The sequence below is a fragment of the Manis javanica genome, chromosome 13, assembly GCF_040802235.1.
Source record: "Manis javanica isolate MJ-LG chromosome 13, MJ_LKY, whole genome shotgun sequence".
Classification (NCBI taxonomy): domain Eukaryota; kingdom Metazoa; phylum Chordata; class Mammalia; order Pholidota; family Manidae; genus Manis; species Manis javanica.
The window spans coordinates 18,492,834-18,516,163 of NC_133168.1; the positions used below are offsets into that span (position 1 = coordinate 18,492,834).

Genomic DNA, 23,330 nt, shown 5'->3' on the forward strand with positions numbered 1-23,330 from the left:
AAAATTTAACCCAATGTTGGCAAACTCCTTCCACTGACGCGTAGGAGAATAATTACAGAAATATCTAGTGGTCAACTTTCTGAAGCTCATCAGCAAAAGAAAAGTCCCAAGACTGGCATTTTCACTGAACAGCAGCTCACCGCTATGCCCATCAGAGATGAATCTACTTGCTACTGCAACTACATATGGCAGGTTGGCCAAGAGCCTCCCTTAAGAGCTAGGTCAACTTCTAAGAAAACTGTACAGAAACATTCAGTTGTTAACAAAAATTAAAGTTAAAATTACTCAAAGTTAAGTTATTGTTAATTTAGGAAAAAAAACATGTACTAATCACCCATAAGAACAAGTTTTATTTTAATAAATAACAGTGGGCTTACCAAAGGGTAGGGATTTTAATGTGTCAAGTTTTATGCATAATGGTAATAAATCTTGAGGTGAAACCAAATATTCAATATAACCCTTAGGCCCTAAAAATAAAACTATAATACCTTAATAATAAAACTTTAAAAAATATTTTCCGAAAGAAAATAATTCATTCCTTGACCATGCTTATTTATTCAGAGTACCAGCAATTTCAGTAAATGTTAAGTGCTTCATTTTTCCTGCAAATTGGATGTTGCACAGGGAATATACACATTTTCATATCATCACATCATCAAAACCTCAGGCTAATAACATTGTGACCATAAACTGGTTTATGACAAACACCAAGTCAAAAATCAAAGCTACTATTTATGGAAAAAAGAAACAAAGTTTGAAAGGATGTTTTCTTTTGCTTCCAGTACATTTTAAAGTTGGACTTTAAAGGAAGATCATAAACTCTCCTGACATAACCTCTATCTCTGGCCATTAATCCACAGTATAAATATGGTGAATAGAGCTAAACTGTAGCTAGCTATATACTGAATAACCAAAATAATCAATTAGAACAACTAATACTGCTCTGGAAGACCAATCTAATGAAAAAAGTATCATTAGATATGGTGGGAAAATACAAATCTGTACAATCTAACACCTATAAACAGTAAAATCAAAACATCCAACTTCCTTATAGAAAGTGTTTCATCTATGTAATTATAAATGTTAAGGACTCTTGCATTTTATAAACACAAGATGGGCTCACTTTGATGATACCAATTTTAAGATTTATAAAAATGTTTAAAAAAATCTTTCCACAAAAGTTTATACAGTTTAAAGCTATACACCAATCTATAAATTTCAGAAAATGGGGGGAAAAAAAACTTTTATAAGATCACATGTATAAAACAAATGAAATGTGGTTTTATTTAAGGCAATACTGGGCTACTTCACAAATCACCACCTCAAATATTTACATTGCTCCACACTACTAGTTTCTATCACATTCACAAAGGATTTTCTTTTAATACCGAATGTTTAAAATCTTTGATGTAGTAAATTCTTTATTCACATTTCCATTGTATTTCATGGAATCATGGTAACTGTATCCAATCAGAAGCATTGAAAAATTGTAGCTATAGGAAACTGCTAAAGAATCTGCTTTAATTTCACATGAATACCACCCAAAAAACCTTGGAGGAATAAATTTACAAAGCAGAGCAAGGTACTGATACAATATGTCTACTTTGTGAGAAGTAATTTTGCAATCATCTTGTAAATAAATGTTTTATGTAAAAATGAACTATGGCAGAGTTTCTAGTTTTAGTTCAAAAAATTAATTTAAAATAATAAAAGAAGTTTTAAAAACTTGGTCACTTGGTTAAAAATTAAAATTCCAAATATAAATGTGTCATTTAATACTTTAGACTTATACACTGCTGATGGCAGCAAATGATTTACAGTAATAAATATATACAAAAAAGGTATCTACAAAGTGTACTGTTTATACATGAGCCGTGACCTGGTGAAACATATCAGTCACACAGATAATTCCATTTAGTTCACGGGAAGAGCAACTGGTTGATAGAAATTTGAGGTTTAGCTCCACTATTTACAGTAACTGAAATACCGATTCTGTTCCTTAAGTCCCATAGGGATAAAAAGAAAGTTTTACATGACAAATGTCATGTTTTTCTTTTTTTGTTTGTTTTTGGCCAGCTTAATTCATGTCAAAAACAAAAATGATGAAAACATTTCACAATTCTAGCATGCGTGATGGCTTCCTATTTTAAAAAAAAGCATGAATGATGTATTTATAGCACATTAGTTATCAATACTGCCCTCTCCCTGTGGCTTTTCCCATACTGATTTCTTTCATAATAGACACATTTGTATCATTTGAGTGTACTTCAAGTCTTTTTAAACTGACAGTAGGTTTCATTTCCTGAAGCTGCTTTAAGACACGCTCAGTGCAATCTTTAAAAGTCTTGTCTATAACAATTTTTACATTGTCAATGCACTGAAGCTGTGATGGGTTGGCGAACTGTATGAGGGTTTCACTTTCTTTACAAGAGCATACATGATTTCCACTAGTCACAGCAGTCTTGTCAATATTTTTTCTTGAATTTGAATGGGATCCTTTTTTACTTCCACTATTTGGATGGTCTCTGTCCATATTCTTCTTCTGCCTCACTGCAGATTCCTCAAGAAACTTCAGAAATGATACTTCAAATCCCATTGGTTTAAATGAGCTCCAGTCAAAGGATGCAGGATGCTCCTCAGTGGTTTGAATTGCAACAGCAGTTTCTTCTTCTTTATGCAAACTATTTAACTCAATTGGCAATGCTGGCTCAGCTTTTTCAACCTTCCTCTTTTTATTTTGGGAGGTATTTTTTTCTTTGTTAACTCTCTTCAAATTACTTGCTTTTGGTTTTTCTGATTGGCTGGTGTTATTTTCCTGAAAATCACTACTTACATTTGAAGAGGTATGAGCTTGGGTTTCCACACTTGTGTTGTCTTCATTTATTAATTTTGTAATAAATAATTCTGTTAGCTCATCCATTTCATCTTTTTCATTTTTTACAACTTCCTTCTGTGGAACTGTAGCTGTTCTCGAGTTATCATTGTTCTCTGACACACAGGTATTAGAATCTTTCGTATCGCTCTTACTAACTTCTTGCTCAGAAGTTTCCTTTAATTCTGAGTTGCAACACCGTTTGAAGACAATAAGATGATTACGGTGTTGTGCTGTGAATGCCTTAGATAATTTGTGGCATTTATAATGTCTAATTATATTGCTTTCACTTGTAACAACTGATGTACACCCCTTTATCATACATGGATACTGGGTTACAAATCTGCTTGTACATTCAGATAAGGCATCGTTTCTAGCCTTTATAGAATATACATGCTTTCCACGTTTCAGAGAATAAGGCTTATTTTCTTCAATCTGAACAATCTTTGCAGTCTTGTCCTCTAAATTATTTTTTTTCTTTCGTTTGGTCTTAGGCATTCTGATTTCTTCCTTTCCAGATCTCTGTTTTGTTCCCCTGTATTTAGCCTTTGTCTTTTCTTGGTTTGCCTTGCTTGATATATTTTCCTGACCAGGTGTTAATCTTCTTGGCCGAATCAAATGAGCTTTATGTTTGTCATTATGCTTATTAAATATGTGTCGGAGGAGATTAGACCGAGTAGCATATATACGGTCACAGCCTTCACAGTCACACTTGTATATGCCGTCTTCTTCAGTTTTGTTTCCCTTTACCCCAATTCCATGGTCTGCCTCAAGATGAACAACATAGTTCAAATATGTGGTAAATGAAGATTTACACTCTAACTGGTCACATGGAAATTTCCCAACATCCACAGACGCAGTCATACTTTCAATTTCCTCAGGAGTCATTTCATGAAGTTTCATGTAGTGCTGTATTACGCCAGTAATTGCTTGGAAAATTCGAGAACAGCCACTCACCTGACATCGAAATTCTTTCACAGTTTTAGTTTCAATTTCTTCACTTTCTTTACCAGCTTCACTTTCCTCTTCCACCTCTGCAGAAAATGCAGGTAGATCTGATTTGTGAACAGCCTGGTAATGCAGAATTAAGTTTTGCTGTATTGTAAAGGCAGCAAAGCAACCCTGGTGAACACACCTGTAAGGTCTGTAAGGACTGTATCTTGTCGGAGACTCAAGGGATTGGGAACCCGACCTCTTGCGTTTTTTCTCCTCCTTTTCTTTTTTATGTCTCCTAATTTTCCGTCCTTTGGTTTCTATGTTCATGAGACAATTTGTATTACATTGTCCTGGAGTGACTGTAATCACTTGTGAAGAGCTTTCTGTTTTTTCAGGACTTTTTTTTTCTGTAAGTTGTTTTTCTGGGATCACTGCTACATTACTGACAGCATTTTCCTTCACTTTTCCCAATTCTAAAGTAGGCTGGAACTCCCTTTTATTTTCTTCTGTAATAGCTAGCTGTCTTTTTACTAGTGTGACTCGTGGGACTGACAAATTTTCACTCTGAGATTTTCTTCCATAAGGCCTTTTAATTTTTAACTTTACCATTTCTTCTGTTGTAAAATGATGTACCAACTGACAGTGTGCCCGGAGATTAGAATTTCTTGTAAATGTTTTTGTACATGTAGGTACTACACATTTAAATGGAGCGAATTTCAACTGATTCTTCTTAATTTCAAGAATCATCTCTGGAGTGTACTGATGAATCTTACCATAGTGCTTAAATAGTGCATCCTTTGTCATAGCGCTGTAATTGCAACCTTGATTTTGACACACAAAGGGTTTATTAACTTTGTCACTAAACTGAATGTTGCTTATTATTTCAGAAACTGGCTGAACAACTGTGACATTTGGAATTGATTTAACAGGAGTGGGAGTTAGTGTCACTGATGTATTTATTAGTACACACTGAGATGCTGGAGTGGATAGGTCATTTTCTAATTTTAATTTCTGTAAGCCTTCTAAAATTTCCTGCACTTGATCCTCCTTATGTAATACTTCAGACTGAGGAATGTTATTTTTTGCTGGCACAACACCTATGAAGGAGGTAAACTGAGAAGAATCAGGTAATTTGTTACTTTGTACAGTATTTACTGAAGGAAGCTGAATGTTATAATTTATTTGGGCATTCTGTGATACTTCACCAACACCCTGAGATCCACTTTTTACCTCAAGTATTTGAGAATTCATAGCATTTTTAATAATTTCAAGAGTCTTTTCAAAGTTTTGCATAACACTGTCTTCAGAAATCTGCAAATCAGGATTTATTGAAGTTGTGCATGAGTTCAAAGCCATCATTTGGGAATCACCATTTTCAGTTTTTAATGTTAAAGGAGCCAACACTGTATGGGACTCAAGATTGGTTTTAAAGTTTTCTTTCACATCAGTCATAAATAACTGATTGTCAACATTATTCAGTTTCTGTGTTAGATTTCCCACCAAACCCTGAGGATCACAATTTGGAATTACATTTGAATGAAGGTTAGTAGTTGGTATCTCAATACTCTTTGCTATAAGTCCCATGGCTGTTAAGTCAGTTGTTACCAAGTTTTGGGAAGCATTAGGTGCAATTAGTGGAGGAACAACTTTCTTTCTTCTCTTAGAAGCACTATTTCCCCTTTTATTTAAATGACCGGACCTTACGTTCTGAGGCCCACTTATAACTGAAACACGTGAACTGTTACTGGTAAAATTTTGTGATGGTCCACCAGAATTAGGGAATGAACTAGAGCACAAGCCACTTTCAACAGTCTTCAGTAGTAAGTCATTTGCTGGAAAAACAGGCAAACTGCTGCATTCCTCAATGGAGGAAGTTTTGGAGTTTGGTGTTCTATTCTGGTTTGTCAGCAGGGGGTTTGGGTGGCATACAGTCTGCAAGATGGGTGGCACAGTTGGATTTGGCATCACTGTTGCATTTACTTGTGCTGCATCTGAGACACAACCTGTTGGAACATGAGAAAGCATTTCTACACCCTCAAATGTGCTGGGAATGCCAGCAGTTTCCAAAGCCTGCTTAATGATTTCACTTCCTTCTTGACTAACATTTGTATTAAAGTTAGTCACACCAGCACGAGGAAATGTATTTGGTAAAAATGTTGATGAGCGGTTTTCAGCAGCAAGAAGTTGCAGGAATGATGGATCTTTAAAACATGCTCCTGGATTGAAGGTAGACTGTTGTGGCTGCTGCAGATTCACTGCATTTGTCGAAAGAATCATGCTGGCAAGAAGAGAAGGCTGTCCACTGTTCTGTAGAAGTTCTTGAGCTATTTCTGCCCCATCCAGTGGTTTACAGTAAGATCGCTTAGACAAGTGTCCACCCAGAGATCGGGGATTAGTAAAAGCTCTGTAACACCTGCTACAGATAAATTTCCCATCTCTGATAATTGCAGGCCATTTAGCCCTCTTGTTGTGCTTCGGTTTCCTTTCTTTCCCATTTGGGCCTCGCCCACGGTCTTTTTTAACTTTTTCAGCTGTGGACTGTTGGGCACTGGTGCTACTGAAATCATCTGCAACACTGACTTGTGAAGGGAAAACTACATTTTCACCATTACCTCCCTTAAGAAAGGAGGAATTCGTGTTTCCTTCAATCTGTGAGGAAAAATTATTTGTATTATTTTCCAGTTGGGAAAAAACAGAATTAGTCCCACTATCTCCTGGTGAAGGGAAAAGAGACATTGAACTACTTTCTGCAGGTAAAGGAAGGAAAGGATCTGAGCCACTGTCAATATTCAAAGGCAAAACTGTTTTGGTTAGATGGTCCATTTGTGCTGGCAAAGTAGTATTGGGTAAACTTTCTATTTGGGAACATAACATACTACTGCCTTGCTCATTTTTATCCTGAGAAGGTATATTTGGATTTATGACACTTTCCACTGAAGGCAACAGTGGAGTTGACACATTTGCTAAATGAGCTGGAAAAATGGAAGGTGAGACATGCTGCAACTGATTTGAACAGGTTGGATTCCCATTGGCTTTGGTCTGTGATGTAAAAAACGCATCGCTAGAGCTGCTCACCTGTGATGGCAAAAAATAAACAAGCTTTCCATTGTTTGGTGTACTTAGGTTGTTAGATTTCTGACCTTTTTTGCTTTTACGCTGCATTTTAAATGCAGCATATTGGTCGGGGTGGGCTGTCTTCATGTGTTTCCCAATACTCTGTGAAGAATTATAGGTTCGAGTACATCCCTCAACCTGACAACTGAATTTCTGAACTGGTGCTTTTGGAGGCACTGATGGAGTTCCTAAAGAAATACTTAGGTTGGGCTGCGGTGGAACAAATGTTATACTTTCTAATGTCTTAAGCGGTAAGTTATACAGACTGGTTGTTTTAACATTACCTCCACAGTCAAACTTGGGAGTTGGTAAACTGTTTTGAAATCCTGCCTGATTTTGCACAGAAAAAGTCATCAGATTGTTTATCTGTCTTCCTAAGTTTTGTGGAGTAATGTTCATTTTAAGGGTTTCTGAATTTACTAAAGAATTCTGAGTAACCTGGGATTCATTAAAGCAATCCTGTTCTTTTCTCTCCTGGAAACCTGGATGACACAAATCATTACAAACATTTTCAACTGGTGAGTGTAAGTCTGCAACCAGTGATTCACCAGTGCCTTCCACAGGTGAGTTTTCTTGCTTTCCAAAGTTACCCTCGAGCCCCTGATTGAGGGACACCTTAATGGACACAGCTACCTCACTGGCCTGAAGTCGAGGAGCAGCAGCAGGGCTTTCTAAGACATTTGACAACGGTCCATCATGCCCAAGCTCGGAGGCACATGTCTTGTCTTGTTTGGTCACAGCTGATTCTCCCTTGCTTTTAACCCAAGCATCACTTCTATCTGCTGGTAAGGTGTTTCTTGTATTATTTTCTGAAGGAAGCATGGATCTCTCTTTTTCAGCGTTCCCTTCTGTGTTGTGATTCACTTTGGAAGGCTGAACAGAATCTCCAGATGAATCAAGTTGGTCTTCAGGAGGCAGCACTTGTTCAGGAGTACTGTGATCATCCAGATGCTTTTCTAGCTCACTCTGAGAACGATAAACTTTACCACAACCTGTGAACTTACAAGTATAGGTATTATAATGCTGTGCTTCATGGTCATACAGTAAATAAGCTTCTGAAAAAATTCTTCCACATTTAGGAAACATACACTTTGCTCGAAAGACTTGATGCTCCTTTCGGTGGGTTAAGAGTTCTGCATAACTATTAAAACCGGCCTTACATTTCATCTGTATACAGATATATGGTTTACTGCCACAGTGCATTTGTAAGTGATCATTGAGATGAGTGACACTCACAAAATGCCGTCTACAGTACTGGCAAATAACTTTCTTGCTTTGCATTTCAAGAAAGCGTTTGGCATCTTCATTATCCTTATGTCCCTTTACATGAGCAATTAGATTTTTAAAGTACTTAAAGCCCTTTTTACAAAAAGTTACAGGGCAATTAAATTCATTAACAGGTACTGGTTTCTGGACTGGGATAACTTCTGGCTCATAAGATTTATCTTTGTCATCATTTTCATCATCTGAGCCATCATTGTCATTAAATACTATGAAGTCTGTTGAATAGAGACTATTCTTTTTTATTGGCCGCTGTTCCTGCTTGGCCACAGCATTAGTCTTCTGATTCTCATTGGTAGGTGCGATTTTGGGAGGCCTCCCCAATCTTTTTAATGGTTTCATAGCCGCTAGTCTTTCTTTACTAGATTGTTTAACATGCAATGTGACATGAGGGACAAAAGTTTCTTTAGAATTAAAGTTCTTTGCACATATGGGGCAACTATAAATCCCATCTTTGTAATGTTTCTGAGCATGTCGCACTATTCGGTGACCAAGGAATTCTTTATCACACAGCACACAATACTGCATGTAGGCTTGCCAATTTCTAAACCTAGCAGATATAAAGCCCCTCTCTCTTAACTGTTTTATCTCCTTCTTCTTCTGCTTTTCATCACAGATGTCTTTAAGAAGACCAGAATTAGCACCAACTCCACCAGGAAGTCCATTCATGGAAGTTTCTTTCATCTCTTCCTGGTAGTCTACTACTTTCTCATAAACTTCACTGTCATTTAGTTCATCTATTGAAGACACAATGGATGCTTCTTCCCCCATTAATGCAAGACATTGTCGTTTTAAGGTTTTCCAATCCCAGAATTCTGGGTCAAAGGGCCACTGAGTTTTCAACACAAGTAAGAGCTCACAGCGTAGAGAATTTGGTATTGGAAGATTCTCTTCATCATATTTTTGGTCTGGCTGGTTATATAACATTTCCACAGCATAATATGCATCTACTGTAGGCTCAATAAGAAATTCACTCAGCTGACAAGCACGTTTAACTTCCAGATCATCAGGCAACAAGCATGAAATGGTCTTGCAAATAGATATTTTCACTTCAGTATTTTCTGTTGATTCCAAACGAAGAGCTTTCACACATAGTTCTATACAGGTGGCAAGTCCAGCCCCTTCAGTCTGTGAAAAGAGCAAATAGGAAATGTTAACTTCATCTCCACTAATCAACAGACTGTGAATTTTAGTAATTTTAAAATGGAGGTTTCCATTTCTCAAATTTTGCAAAAGCCAACTTATGAAAGCAGACTGTGAATTTTAGTAATTTTAAAATGGAGGTTTCCGTTTCTCAAATTTTGCAAAAGCCAACTTATGAAAGCATGCTCTTTCTAAAGCACTGTGCTTAGCCTGGTGTGTATGTGTATGTAACATGTATACAACTGTAGAAAAAGCCTAAGCATTGAGAGCTAAGTGCTGGGCATAAAATCATCTAGTACAAAGGCAAACATGGAAGTTACTTAACATTTCTGATCTTTCGTATCCCATTTATATAGTAAGATATCAAAACAGCATTTAAACCTCAAAAATTTCTGTGAGCATTTATGGCTATTATATATTAAAGTACCTGGTATAGTTTAGTATAATGTCTGGCACATAGTAAGTAATCAATGAATGTCAACTTTACCATTAATCTCATTTCCTATATTTGTTTGTAATCCTTCTGAAATAAAACCCTCTTAACCCAATTATAAAACTAAGACTGTCCCCATATTTCCTAACTTGTTAGTAATGAATGGAGAGATTCACTTTAAACAGAATAAAGTCATTTGATACTTAATAGTAGGGACTTCATTTCAACCAGAAAACTGAATGCCACATCACCTCCCTCACTGATGGACAATCTTAAGAATCTGAAGTAGGAAGAGATACAATAAACCTTTTCTCTTTTGAACTAGTATCTTGAACTATAAGACAGGAGTAATGAAAGAGTCATTTGAAATATATATGTAGTGAAGAGATTAAAATGGGTTTTAAAAGGCAAAAGAATTAAAATATGAGAAATAAGCCATCCCTAAGATGTGGTCACATTCATCGGAATGGAATATGTGTGATTCAAGATCAAAGGCAAGATGTAAAGGAAGCAAAAAAAAAAAAACACAAAGAAACACTATAACTGAAAGGGTCTGTATTTTCACAAGTTGAGGAAATAAACCATTTTACTAAAACAGAACCATAGATTTGTAGGCTAAAGCAGGCTATTGGGACCCTGCACTGACCTTGATTTTAGGATTGAGGAGACCAGGAAGAAAATTGTCAAGAATACATATGAGAACTCTGTTTAAAAGTGACAGTGAAGAAAGGACAACTGGGAAAGAGGTGGGACCCTATGGTTGCCTCCAGCTCTCACATAAGATAGCACAGTTATTTTATACTATTTTGAAATAGGTCTGAGCCAGAAAACTTTTACAGTAAAACATTTGCATCTCTGTTACATGCCTTAAGGGCTACGAGTAATAATGGACAATTAAGCCCCTCCTCTGTTGTAATATGAAACAAAAAGATGGGTGGCCAGTAAAGCTGCATGTTAAAGAGAGGAAGGTTTAAGAAGTCTTGCACAAATCAAAGTCCAAGTCAACCTGATGATGACCTGATGTGGTAATGAAGGCGGACGTCAAGAAGGGCTGGAAAATATATAGTGGACAAGAATGCTGGCAAGGCTGCAATTACTCAAAGTTTCAGGAAACAATGGAGAAAGAAATGACTTTAAGAAAGGATTTAGGGGACAAAGGATTTGTGGATGTAGGATATTTGCCTTGAGGAAGTTAACTGTGTTCTATCGTGAATGGCGATCCCTTTCTCCAGAATTGACAAAAACTGATTAAAAACTTTTACTTATTGCTTAAAAATCCAACTCAAATTATTTCAGAAAGGAACTCTAACATTTCTATTCCAATACAGTCTCCTACTGGATTCAAGGGTTCAACTCATTAAGGGTTTGTTTCAACTCGTTTCTTTAACAGCTTTGAAGAAATTTGCTTTAAAAAAACATCTTAATGTTATAAATTTGAAACCTTAACAAGTAATGCCAACAAAATAATAAACTATACCAAAACTTCTACTCTTGTGAATTTTCATCTTAGTGTGTGTTAGCAAATTAAGTTTTTACAGGCAATATTCAAATCATAAGCTAGGTTATATAAGAAGTGTGTTTTTAAAGGGGAGTTTGAATTCACAATTATCCATAAATAAAATATGATTAAGCAAGTAGCCCATAAAAATCTACTTAATTAACATTACTTCGTAAAAGTACTGACAACAACAGCTTGAATTTATGAGTCACAGGATCATAAAGCCAAGTGATAACCACTTAGAGGAGGGACAGAAACTCATCCCCCATTCTGGCACTGGTATAGCACCAGGCAAGTTTCTGAAAAAACGCAAGGTTTTATCTCTGGTGTCCCCTTTTCTGCTCCTTTCTTCTGGCTGCCTAGTATCTGGGACCCAAACCTACCCACGGCTTACACACTGATGACTGTAGCTCAAGTATATCCCACTCAATCCTTCCCTATCCATTCATACTTTAAAAATTTTTAATAGTTTACCTGTACATTTCAGAATTGAACAAACTTTTCTGCATGACACATAAAAAGACTTTCACAATCTTATCTCTGCCCGAGCTGATCTAGTGCACCTTTTACCTTTCCTCCTACCCCAAACTGAGCTAACTGTAGTTCCCCAAATATGCCTTTTTTCCCTCTCATTTGTCTTGTTACCACCTTGTGATACTGTGATATACTAAGAAATACATATTTTGGTTTTCACTCCAATATGTAGCTCCTAAAACTTTTGTAATTATCTAAGTGATAACTCTAAGGACATCTTTTGTTCCCAGCTCCTGAATGAAACAGCTCCAGAGCATTAAAGTTGAAATGGGTGTTGCTAATCATATAAGGCTTTTAACCAACCACAAGCCCTAGATAACCACAGGATAGGGGCTGGTTACCAGGGGGAAGCAAACTGTGATTACAGGTAGAAATTGCAGTCCCCTACTCCCACTTCCAAGGAAGGGAGAGAGGCTAGAGGTTGACTCAATCATCAATGGTCAATGATTTAACCAATCATGCTCACACAAGGAAGCCTCCAGAAAAGCCCAAAAAGAACTGGGTTCAGAGAGCTTCTGGGCTGGTGAACATGTGGAGACGGGGGAAGGTAGCTCACCCCCTCCCCCATTCCTTGCCCTACACATCTCTTCCACCTGGCTCTTCCTGAGTCGTACCCTTTTATAGTAAACTGGAAATCTATTAGGTATACCAACTTCCTGAATTCTGTGAGCCACCCAAGCAAATTAATCTAATCTGAAGAGTGGGTACTGAGAACCTCTGATTTATAGCCAGTTGGTCAGAAGCACAGGTGACAGATGACTTGGACTTGTGCATGACATCTGAAGTGGGAGGTGAAGGGTAGGGAATAGTAGTCCTGTGGGACTGAGCTACCCTCATGTAGACAGTGTAAGAATTGAATTAAATTGCAGCTGGTGTCCAGATAATTGCTTGGTGTGGATAAAAAAAAATCCCTACACATTTGGTGACCACAAGTATTCAATGAGTAGTGGAGAGAGAAGAAAACAGGTTTTTCTGTACACCACTTTAAATGCTTTGTCTGTTACTAAACACTCCTGTCCTGCTTTGCCTGGCCATAACTCAGTCAAGACAGACAAGGGAAGAGATTAGATGGCCCACTTCTTTTTATTATTCAGCACCTACTTTACTACCAGACACCTGTGCTCTCACAGGTGTCTTAACAATCTACTATAAAGAAAACTACAGACCATTATCCCTGATGAACACAGATGCAAAAATACTCAACAAAATATTAGCAAACTGAATTCAAAAATACATCAAGAGGATCATACACTATGATCAAGTGGGATTCATCCCAGGGATGCAAGAATGGTACAACATTCGAAAATCCATCAACATCATCCACCGCATCAACAAAAAGAAGGACAAAAACCACATGATCACTTCCATAGATGCTGAAAAAGCATTCAACAAAATTCAATCATGATAAAAACTCTCTCAACAAAATGGGTATAGAGGGCAAGTACCTCAACATAATAAACACCACGTATGACAAACCCACAGCCAACATCATACTTAACAGTGAGAAGCTGAAAGCTTTTCCTCTAAGACTGGGAACAAGACAAGGATGCCCACTCTCCCTGTTTTTATTCAACCGAGTACTGGAGGTCCTAGACATGGCAATCAGACAACATAAAGAAATAAAAGGCATCCAGATTGGTAAAGAAGAAGTCAAACTACCACTGTTTGCAGATCACATGATACTGCACACAAAAAACCCTAAAGAATCCACTCCAAAACTACTAGAACTAATATCTGAATTCAGCAAAGTTGCAGGATACAAAATTAATACATAGAAATCTGTTGCATTCCTATAAACTAACGATGAACTAGTACAAAGAGAAATCAGGAAAACAATTCCATCAAAAATAAAAACATACCTAGGAATAAACTTAACCAAGAAAGTGAAAGACTTATACTCTGAAAACTACAAGACACTCTTAAGAGAAATTAAAGAGGACACTAATAAATGGAAATTCACCCCATGCTCTTGGGTACAAAGAATAAATGTTGTCAAAATGGCCATCCTGCCGAAAGCAATCTACAGATTCAATGCAATCCCTATCAAAATACCAACAGCATTCTTCAACAAACTGGAACAAATAGTTCTAAAATTCATATGGAACCACAAAAAGACCCTGAATAGCCAAAGCAATCATGAGAAGGAAGAATAAAGCAGCGGGGATCTTGCTTCCCAACTTCAAGCTCATTACAAAGCCACAGTAATCAAGACAATTTGGTACTGGCACAAGAACAAACCCACAGACCAGCGGAACAGAATAGAGAGTCTAGATATTAACCCAAGCATATATGGTCAATTAATATATGATAAAAGAACCAGGGATATATAATGGGGAAATGACAGTCTCTTCAATAGCTGGTGTTGGCAAAACTGGACAGCTACAAGTCAGAGAATGAAACCGGATTACTGTCTTAACTCTATACACAGAAGTAAACTCGAAATGGATCAAAGACCTGAATGTAAGTCATGAAACCATAAAACTCTTAGAAGAAAATATAGGCAAAACTCTTTTGTATATAAACATGAGCAACTTCTTCATGAACATATCTCCACGGGAAAGGGAAACAAAAGCAAAACTGAACAACTGGGACTATATCAAACTAAAAAGCTTCTGTACAGCAAAGGACACCATCAACAAAACAAAAAGGCATCATACAGTATGGGAGAATATATTCATAAATGACATATCTGATAAGCAGTTGACATCCAAAATACATAAAGAGCTCACAACACCTCAACAAACAAAAGGCAAATAAGCCAATTAAAAAATGGGCAGAGGATCTGAACAGACAATTCTCCAAAGAAGAAATTCAGATGGCCAACATGCACATGAAAAGATGTTCCACATGGCTAATCAGAGAAATGCAAATTAAAATCACAATGAGATATCACCTCACACCAGTTAGGATGGCCAACATCCAAAAGACAAACAACAACAAATGTTGGCAAGGATGTGGAGAAAGGGCAACCCTCCTACATTGCTGGTGGGAATGTAAATTAACCATTGTGGAAAGCAGTATGGAGGTTCCTCAAAAAACTAAAAATAGAAATACCATTTGACCCAGGAATTCCACTCCTAGGAATTTACCCTAAGAATGCAGGAGTCCAGTTTCAAAAATACATATGCACCACTATGTTTATTGCAACACTATTTACAATAGCCAGTAAATGGAAGCAACCTAAGTGTCCATCAGTAGATGAATGGATAAAGAAGAGGTGGTACATACACACAATGGAATATTATTCAGCCATAAGAAGAAAATAAATCCTACCATTTGCAACAACACAGATGGAGCTAGAGGGTATTATGCTCAGTGAAATAAGCCAGGTAGAGAAAGACAAGTATCAAGTTATTTCACTCATCTGTGGAACATAAGAATAAAGCAAAAAACTGAAGGAACAAAAAAGCAGCAGACTCACAGAACCCAAGAATGGACTAACAGTTACCAAAGGGAAAGGGAATGGGGAGGATGGGTGGGAAGGGAGGGATAAGAGGAAAAAGGGGCATTCCGATTAGCACACATAATGTGGTGGGGGGGCACAGGGAAGGCAGTATAGCACAGACAAGACAAGTAGTGATTCTATAGCATCTTACTACGCTGATGGACAGTGACTGTAATGGGCTATGTGGTGGGGACTTGATAATGGGCTGAATCTAGTAACCACAATGTTGCTCATGTAAGTGTATATTAATGATACCAAAATAAGTAAATAAATAAACAAACCATTTTATACCAAAAAAACCACAATCTACTATAGTAGAAAGACCTATATTATATTTCAACTGTTTGTGTGTCTCCATCAAGAGCCTATGAAATTCATAAAGGCAGGGCTGTATTTTTCAACCCTTTAGCTTCAGGGGTCTAGGAAAAAGCATGAATAGAAAGATGCACCAAGCTCTCTGCTCCATTTGCTCTGTAGATCTCAATTAACATTTAAGAAGGAAACAATTATTTTAAATTACTATGTGAGTAGCTGGTCTATAGTCTTCAACAATTCCTTGAGTTTAGATTAGGTTACCATTTAACCCAAACCACTTAACCCAAACCACTAACCTTGAGGCTAAATTTCACATGTGAAAAATGAGGAGTTATACTAGAACCTAATAGTTACTACAGCATAACTTTAAGCTCTCTCTTTTGGTCCTCAAACAGTAATAATCTATGATTCCAGTTTTAAGATAAAACCTGCTTGAGGAGATTTCAGAAAGTATTATGCAATGGGAAACAAGATTTTGGGGGCAAAGTGATTACCATACTGTACATTATCCTTGTCAGTAAGTCTGCTCCCATGGCCAATTTCTCCAAGCTATGCTTTTATTTTAACTGTTTTTTTATGTTGTTTACTTCTGAACACAAAGTCTCTCTAGAGAAGCACTATTGAACAGAACTATCTGAAATGATGGAAATGTGCTATTCAGTATGGTAGTCACTAGCCACATCAAGCTACTGAGCTCCTACAATGTGGCCTCTGTGACCAAAGAACAGAATTTTTAATTTTACTTAAGTTGAATGGTCACTAATGACTAAAGGCTATCACAATGGACAGTGTAGCTCTTGTCCAAGTTTTCTCCCCCTTCTCCAACACAAATCTCCTTGTGAATGGGCTGTAACGCTGAGAAAGCAGAGTCTCTTTTACCTAGTGTACTCAATTCATGTGATTAAGAAATAAAATCCAAAGGGATCAAAGTTGCCAGGTGGTCAATAGCAAGTCAAGATGTATATCCAGTTTGTCTGGCTTCTAGTTCCACATTCCTTCTACTCTGCCATGTTGCTCTTTAAGTTAGATATAAAATAGTGTGGCCCAACCTACATTTTAAAATCGCATAGTAGTTTCTTAAGAAACTTACTGTTTTATTTTTAATCTGTAGCACTACAATATACAGAGAAAAATTGGAAAGCAGGATTCATTCTTGTTCTTTACTCCTGATATGAAGAGAAATTATCTCAGGAGAGAAAAATGAAGATAAGATTTACTGACCAACTACAGATTTTAAGAGATAACTTTTAAAAACAGATAAGAGAGCATCTTTTGGTCCCTTTCCTTTAAAAAAAAATCATATCAATTAAGAAACACTTCTTGTGAGGCTGAAACCCAGTTTTTAAGGATTCCTAAAAACTATCTGGCATCCCCTTTTATGCAATGGCAGAACCACTGGAAAATGTCTCCCGTACATTTAAAACGGAAGGCAACTGCATCCCTACAAGGGCTACTGTCAGAAAAAGTGTAAAACTTGGATTCTGATTTAGTTAATAAACAACCACATATGCAACCTCTGCTCAGCTTCTTCCCTCTTCAGGTTGTGTTTCATCTGCTGACTGATCCACCTGTTAAGTGTTTTCATTTCAATGACTTTTTTATATTGACAGTTCTTTTGACTGTTTAAAATCTGGTCATTTTGATAGTATCTTTCTCTTGCTTTGATTCCTTCTTTTCTGTCTTTAAATGAACGTATTTTATAGATTTTTCCATTACTATATTTTAAAAAATATTAGGCAAATAATTCTATTCTTTCTGCCTACTGAAATTCATTCATATCAGATTGTTTTATGTTCTATAAATCTTGATGGTTAACTTACTTATGTCTTTATATGTAATTTATAGCTTTTGTCCTTTCATGTTTAATCTTATTCTTTCTCTCTGCTAATATTCCCGCATGGCACCATGTTTCATGTTTTTGTAAATCTTGACCATGAACTCATCTCAAGCAGGGCTTTATCTGAGAATCCTGTACTGGGGGTATGTTCTTCCAAAGCAATTCTGCATTTGTTTCTGGCAGATAATCAGGTATTACCACTCTAAAACTCCATCTTCATCTTTTTGATATTTACTTGGCATGAGAATTCCCAGACTATATATATAGGGTAAATCTGGACCCCAAATCTCTGTGAGGGCAGATCTATGGTTACAAACTTCTTAGAGGAAACATTTCCCTCCTCTGACCCACAGCCCAGTCAGACATGCACCAGGTTCTCTATCATCCATCTGTGTTAATATTTTTCTGGTCTACTTTTTCAATGAAATTTTAGTACTCAGTTTGGAGGTGGGAGAGGGGAACATAGAGCGCGGTTCTAAGTTACCACCTTGAGAAGGATCAAGATCTTATTTCCTATTCCTATACAGCTATCTCCCAACCCTGTGTCGATATTAAAACTCAAACCCTTATATTATTACAAGTAACAAGTAGTAACATACTCTATATTTCCCACCACGATAGGAGAAAACCCAGCATTAGCTCAAGCTGTTTCAGTGTTAGCTCAATAGGGTCCTCCTCCTTAAGTGTAGGTTTTCTTTAATATTCTTGCAATCTCAGCTGCTATACATTTAAAAAGATGTTTATTTTATTTTATCAAGTATTCCTGGGTGTTTTGTATAAGGGTTTTTGTTATATAATGCAATCTGCTAAACTGCTAGGAAAGGAAGCTATCACTAAATTTCTCTTTCCAATTTAAAAATTTCTATAGTCAAATTATCAAAATAGTGTAACACCTACGAGTAAAAACTGTAGAATAAAAAGTACAAATATATGTATGTTATTTTTCTTTAGGCTAAGAAAAGCCCCTGTCTCTCGTTTCCATTTTTAAGTTTCTCTGTATGAAATGTCCTGAAGGACTCATAAGAAAACCAACTGTTGATAACACTAACTGAAATAAACAGAAATCATGGGAGAGGTGTCAAAATTGTGTTAAAATATTAAAGATAAGTTATATATTTTAAGTTAAGAAAAGATACCTTGATTTTCTTACCTCTGAATTAATAACTTTAATCAGGAAGAAAATGTGATACACCGTCTTGGTTATCAGAGAAAGTTGACGACATCTTTCTAGGTACACTTGTATAGATGGTTCGACTCTTTGCTGTAATTTACTCCAGAAAAGAGTAAGTTCCCTAAAAAAAAAAAAAGGTATAAAGGTAAGCTGAGCAGTAATGTAATAATCATGGACTATGTTAGTCCAGTCATTACATTTGAAATTAAAACTAGTTTAATATTCCAACACTACATGTGGAACTAAGTTTAAAAGCATGAAAATAGATCTCTATTTTCTAAAGACTAAATAAAATCAGTACATAATTTATCATTTTATTAGTATTTTTCAATCTCAGAGAAGTACTGCCTTTTACTAAGAAAACACCTAACATTTAAACAAGTTATACAAATGGTAACTTTGAGCCACATCTGAACTTCACGTCATTAAAAAAAAAGTACAGAATGTGTGTGTGTATATAAAGTGCATCAATGGCATAATGGTTTTTAAACATTTAAATTTATCTTCTACCTTAAATTTACAATGTAGCAATTTAATTGGTCAATTAAATTTAAAGTTTAAAATTATTAAATGTTGAGAACCAATGACACAGAACCCAGAAGGAAGTAACCAACTAATCTGTGCCACAGCAGTGATGTAATGAAAGAAATCTTGAAAAGTATTTTAAATGCTATGACAATGTATTTTTCACAGGAAGTAATCCTACTGAAGTGATGATGAATTTTCCTCCTTTTTATCTATCATCCTATTTCTCTTCTGTCTTCATGGTTAATTTTCACAAAAATCTTCCTTGCTTCAACTTTTTTCACCAAGTATTCTCCTCAATACAGGCGCTTCCTATTAGTATTTCCTCAGTTTCCACTCCTAGGAACTCTGCCCTTTTCACCTTCCACTTGTTCAGAAAACCATTATAATTATGAACTTTACTCTTTTTGATTATACAACCATTTATTTTAATACTGCCTGTTCTATATTCATTTGTATGCCATGTGTCACTTGATAACTATTCTTGAATGTCAAAAGGTTATAAACTAAATTTTCCTTTGTGTTTCCATTAACCACAACACAACTCTGAGGACTAATAATACTGTTGACTGACCAGATAAACTGTTGGTTTTAGCTAGCACTAATTTAAGGCATTGACCTTGAGTTTTTGGAGTTAACTGAAGAATCTGAGTTAGTTGTATCCTCTCAAAGGATTATATATAACAGGCTTTGAACACTTGGAAAGGTACCGTATTAAAAAATATGCATTGAAGAAGTTAGTGAAGTTGAGTATCTCGTAAGATAGAAAATGAACTATATTTCCATACATATATGACTAGCAGCTAATTATGTAGTTAAAAGTGTGTAATACACAGAGGAAAAAAAACATATATTTAATCATAGGTTCCTTTACATATCATTTTTATTGTGGCATTAAACAAAATAATCTCTTCATCTTACAACATTAAAAAATTCTCTGATCACTGTATACTATGGAATTGTGTGTTCCTTAATACAAAAAGCTTTTAAAGTTGCAATATGAATTACTTACCAGGTACAAAGCATGTAATATCTAAAAACAAGCCTTCTGTCTTGATAATACTTCAAAAGATTTTTAAAAATATGTGTTTTCACAACCTATCTTGTATTCTTATTTAACAAAACCTGTCTTTACAAAAGAAAATCAACTCACCAAGCACAGTACGTATCTCCTTGCTGGAGCTGGCGTGATAAAAACGCAGTGCACAAAACAAGAGCACTTTTTTCATCACCCTCAGATTCTAAGTTACAGATCATTTCTAGTGCATCTTTGCAATCAACTTCTGAAATCTACAAATACAGAAATATGCTATAAAATGGGTTTACATTAGACTATACGGTAATATAACTAAGTTTTTTACTAGATATTTATAGATATTTTTATCAGTAAAACCTCACTAACTTATACACTATCAACTCAATTTGTCATTTCTGGGCTGCAGTAAATAAATAATCCTCATTCAAGCCAGAGAACCAACTCTTTTCAGGAACTTTACAAACATTCATTTATATGTAAATAACTAATGCTAATTATAAGCAGCCTCTACCCATTAATTTAGGTCTATGATAGTGAAAAAGAAAAGCTGCTGGTACTTGTATTTTTCCCCCTTTTATCCAGCAATTTAAAAAGCATTAGAATCAGGAGAAAGACAGAGAGAGGTCTACAGATATAGATGAAAAAAGTTTCTATTTATCTGAGGGAAAAAAGTATAATATGCAACATTTTATGTAGTTACACCACTTTTAAACTAAGCTCACCTCAGTTTTCTATACATTTCCACTATTTTTCTTTTCATATAAATTCCATCCCAAAGCCTGTTGAACAATCATGCATGCATAAGTATAACCTAGTATAAAGCCAATGTGATTCACTTAATTATACTTATATCTACTGCTTATTTTTTTAAATCAAAATTTACTACCTCATAATGATTTACTATGTAAGGAGAATTCACCTATTATCTCTATAAGCATTTGCTTTAAGCCAAGAATAGAACAAATAGCATACAACCAATCACAAACCACTGGTGTTCAACAGAATAGATTAATTTCAACATGGTTCAACTGATAAATGGCAAAAGAATTACTGAAGACCAATACAGACCACAAGCACCCATGTACCACAGGTAACCATGCCCCTTTGTTGATCTCTCTCCTCATCAATTTTTGAATACAGCAAAAGCCTGTGTGTGTGTGTGTGTGCATGTGTGTGAGAGAGAGAGAGAGAGAGAGAGAGAGTATAAAATGTAAAGTGTTTAGGGTTGAACAAACGTCTAAATGGGGATGAGGGTAGTCTTGATCTTCGATAATGAAGATAAACGTTGCCTGGGAATAAATTGAGAACTTCCACTTTATACATTAAATTGGGTTAGAAGATATTAAGACAAGAAAAGACCCAACTCTGAGTCTATGTTTAACAACAATGATTTCTTAAAGGAAGTCTGAAAAGTTAGTGGCAGTTAAGACCATACCTAAGCCTTAGAACTTCCTAGTGCAGTGCTTTCTAGTACTCCATCTGCTTCTTTCTAATGAATCTTTATTTGTAAGTGACCCCATTTAAACAAAAATGATTACTGAACAATACATACTTGTTACTGAAAACATATTTAAATATATTCAAATATGTATTACTATGTAAAATGCATTGCCAGTCATATATTTTTATTAATCATAACTTTTCTACTAGGTGGGTATTATCATTAACATCTTATACACAATGAATGTGGAGTTCAAGGAAATTACATAATTTGCCCAAGTTACAATAGTTTAGTAGTAGTCACATATCAAATTATGTCTGACTGACATCAAAGACTCATGCTCTTTGCATTTCATCATATTATCTCTTTTTACAAGTTGTGTGAACTTTAAACAATTACCCTGGCATAACTATGCAGACAAATGTTAGTGAATCAACTCCCGAGTTTCGTTTGGTCTACTTTTTCATTACATGTTAATACCAACAATGGCAGCTACTATTTACTGGTGCCAGCTTCTTAGAAACAGCATTGCTAATCAGAACAACAGCCTGCCTGGCAGATAAGGCTCAGAAAGGTTAAGTTACTTGCTCAGTCACATGCTTAGTGGCAGAATCAAGATCTCAACCTTGTTCTAGCTGCAAAGTCAGTGCTCCTTCCAGAATTCCACAAGCACAAGTATACTGAGGCCCTTTATTGCTAAATACTGATTTTTACAAGTTCAGGTTAACAAAAATCCTTTCTCTTGAAAGTTGGGTTTATTTTGAACCTGATCTTTTGTTCTTCTAAAGCCTAAGACATTCTCGATAAATGCTCTCGAAAAATGCTCAAAAGATGCAAAATGTGTACATTATAAGTAAGAAATTTTCCCAGCAATATTACCTATGTTAGCTTACTAAGTAATCTGAATACACATTTCTTTGTTAAGACAGTTTCTATATATTTAGAACACAAGTACAATGTATCAACTGAAACATCTGCTGTATTCAATAGCACAGAAGGCCTCACTTTTTATAGGTATACTAAGGACAATTTTTACTGTGTACTTGACAGCCTTCATTTCTAATTGCCACTAGATGGCCCTCTTGAAAATATATGACATTAAAGAGAATGGCAGGGAAATGAAACCGTATTTAAACTAATGAATGACTGAAACTGTGAAAGTGAAATACAGGTCTAATATACCATTGATGAACAAGATTTTTAAAATGCAGGGCAGCCTAAGGTACGGAACACCAATATATTACCTATATTTATTATTTATATATTACAAATACCTATACGCTATTGATTTAAAAAATGAGCAAAAATTTAAGCAAGAGAAAACTTAGAATTCCAAATACAGTATTTAAAAGCAATTAGAATGGTCTGTTTATTAAACACATATCATTTTGTAAAGCAGAAAAATCTTTTCAAAAATATGAATCAATTTTATGCTTTAATACGACTACATTAAGCCAGGTATTCAAAAAAAATACAGAACACTTCATCAATATTGTATAAACATTTACTAAGTGTACTTTAGAATGTATTGGGCTCAAATCGTAATTCAAGAATAGTCTTTTGTTTATCAAAATAAAACTGTTCCATCTAGAAAATAAACCTGTCATACTGAGAAAATATAAAATCAAACAATGAGCTACTATTTTTTAACTCTCAGGCTTAAAAGCTAAAATTTAAAAGACAATCTCTAGTGTAAGGAAAGAAGAAATTTCAAATATTGTTTATGGGAGTATAAACTAGAACAATCGT

At 35.6% G+C, this 23,330-nt stretch overlaps 1 protein-coding gene across 3 annotated transcripts in view; it reads right to left on the minus strand.

The window, feature by feature from the left end:
* Positions 1-333: 333 nt before the first annotated feature.
* Positions 334-23,330, minus strand: part of ZNF292 (zinc finger protein 292) — an 82,186-nt gene continuing 59,189 nt past the window's right edge. For all 3 annotated transcript variants that reach the window (XM_037013749.2, XM_037013758.2, XM_037013768.2), the window contains 3 exons: positions 20,258-20,394; positions 18,559-18,700; positions 334-9,331 (listed from right to left, as the gene is read on the minus strand). In XM_037013749.2, the coding sequence (XP_036869644.2) occupies positions 2,189-9,331; positions 18,559-18,700; positions 20,258-20,394 (7,422 nt within the window). In that variant the 3' untranslated portion in view covers positions 334-2,188. The remainder of the gene's footprint in view (positions 9,332-18,558; positions 18,701-20,257; positions 20,395-23,330) is intronic.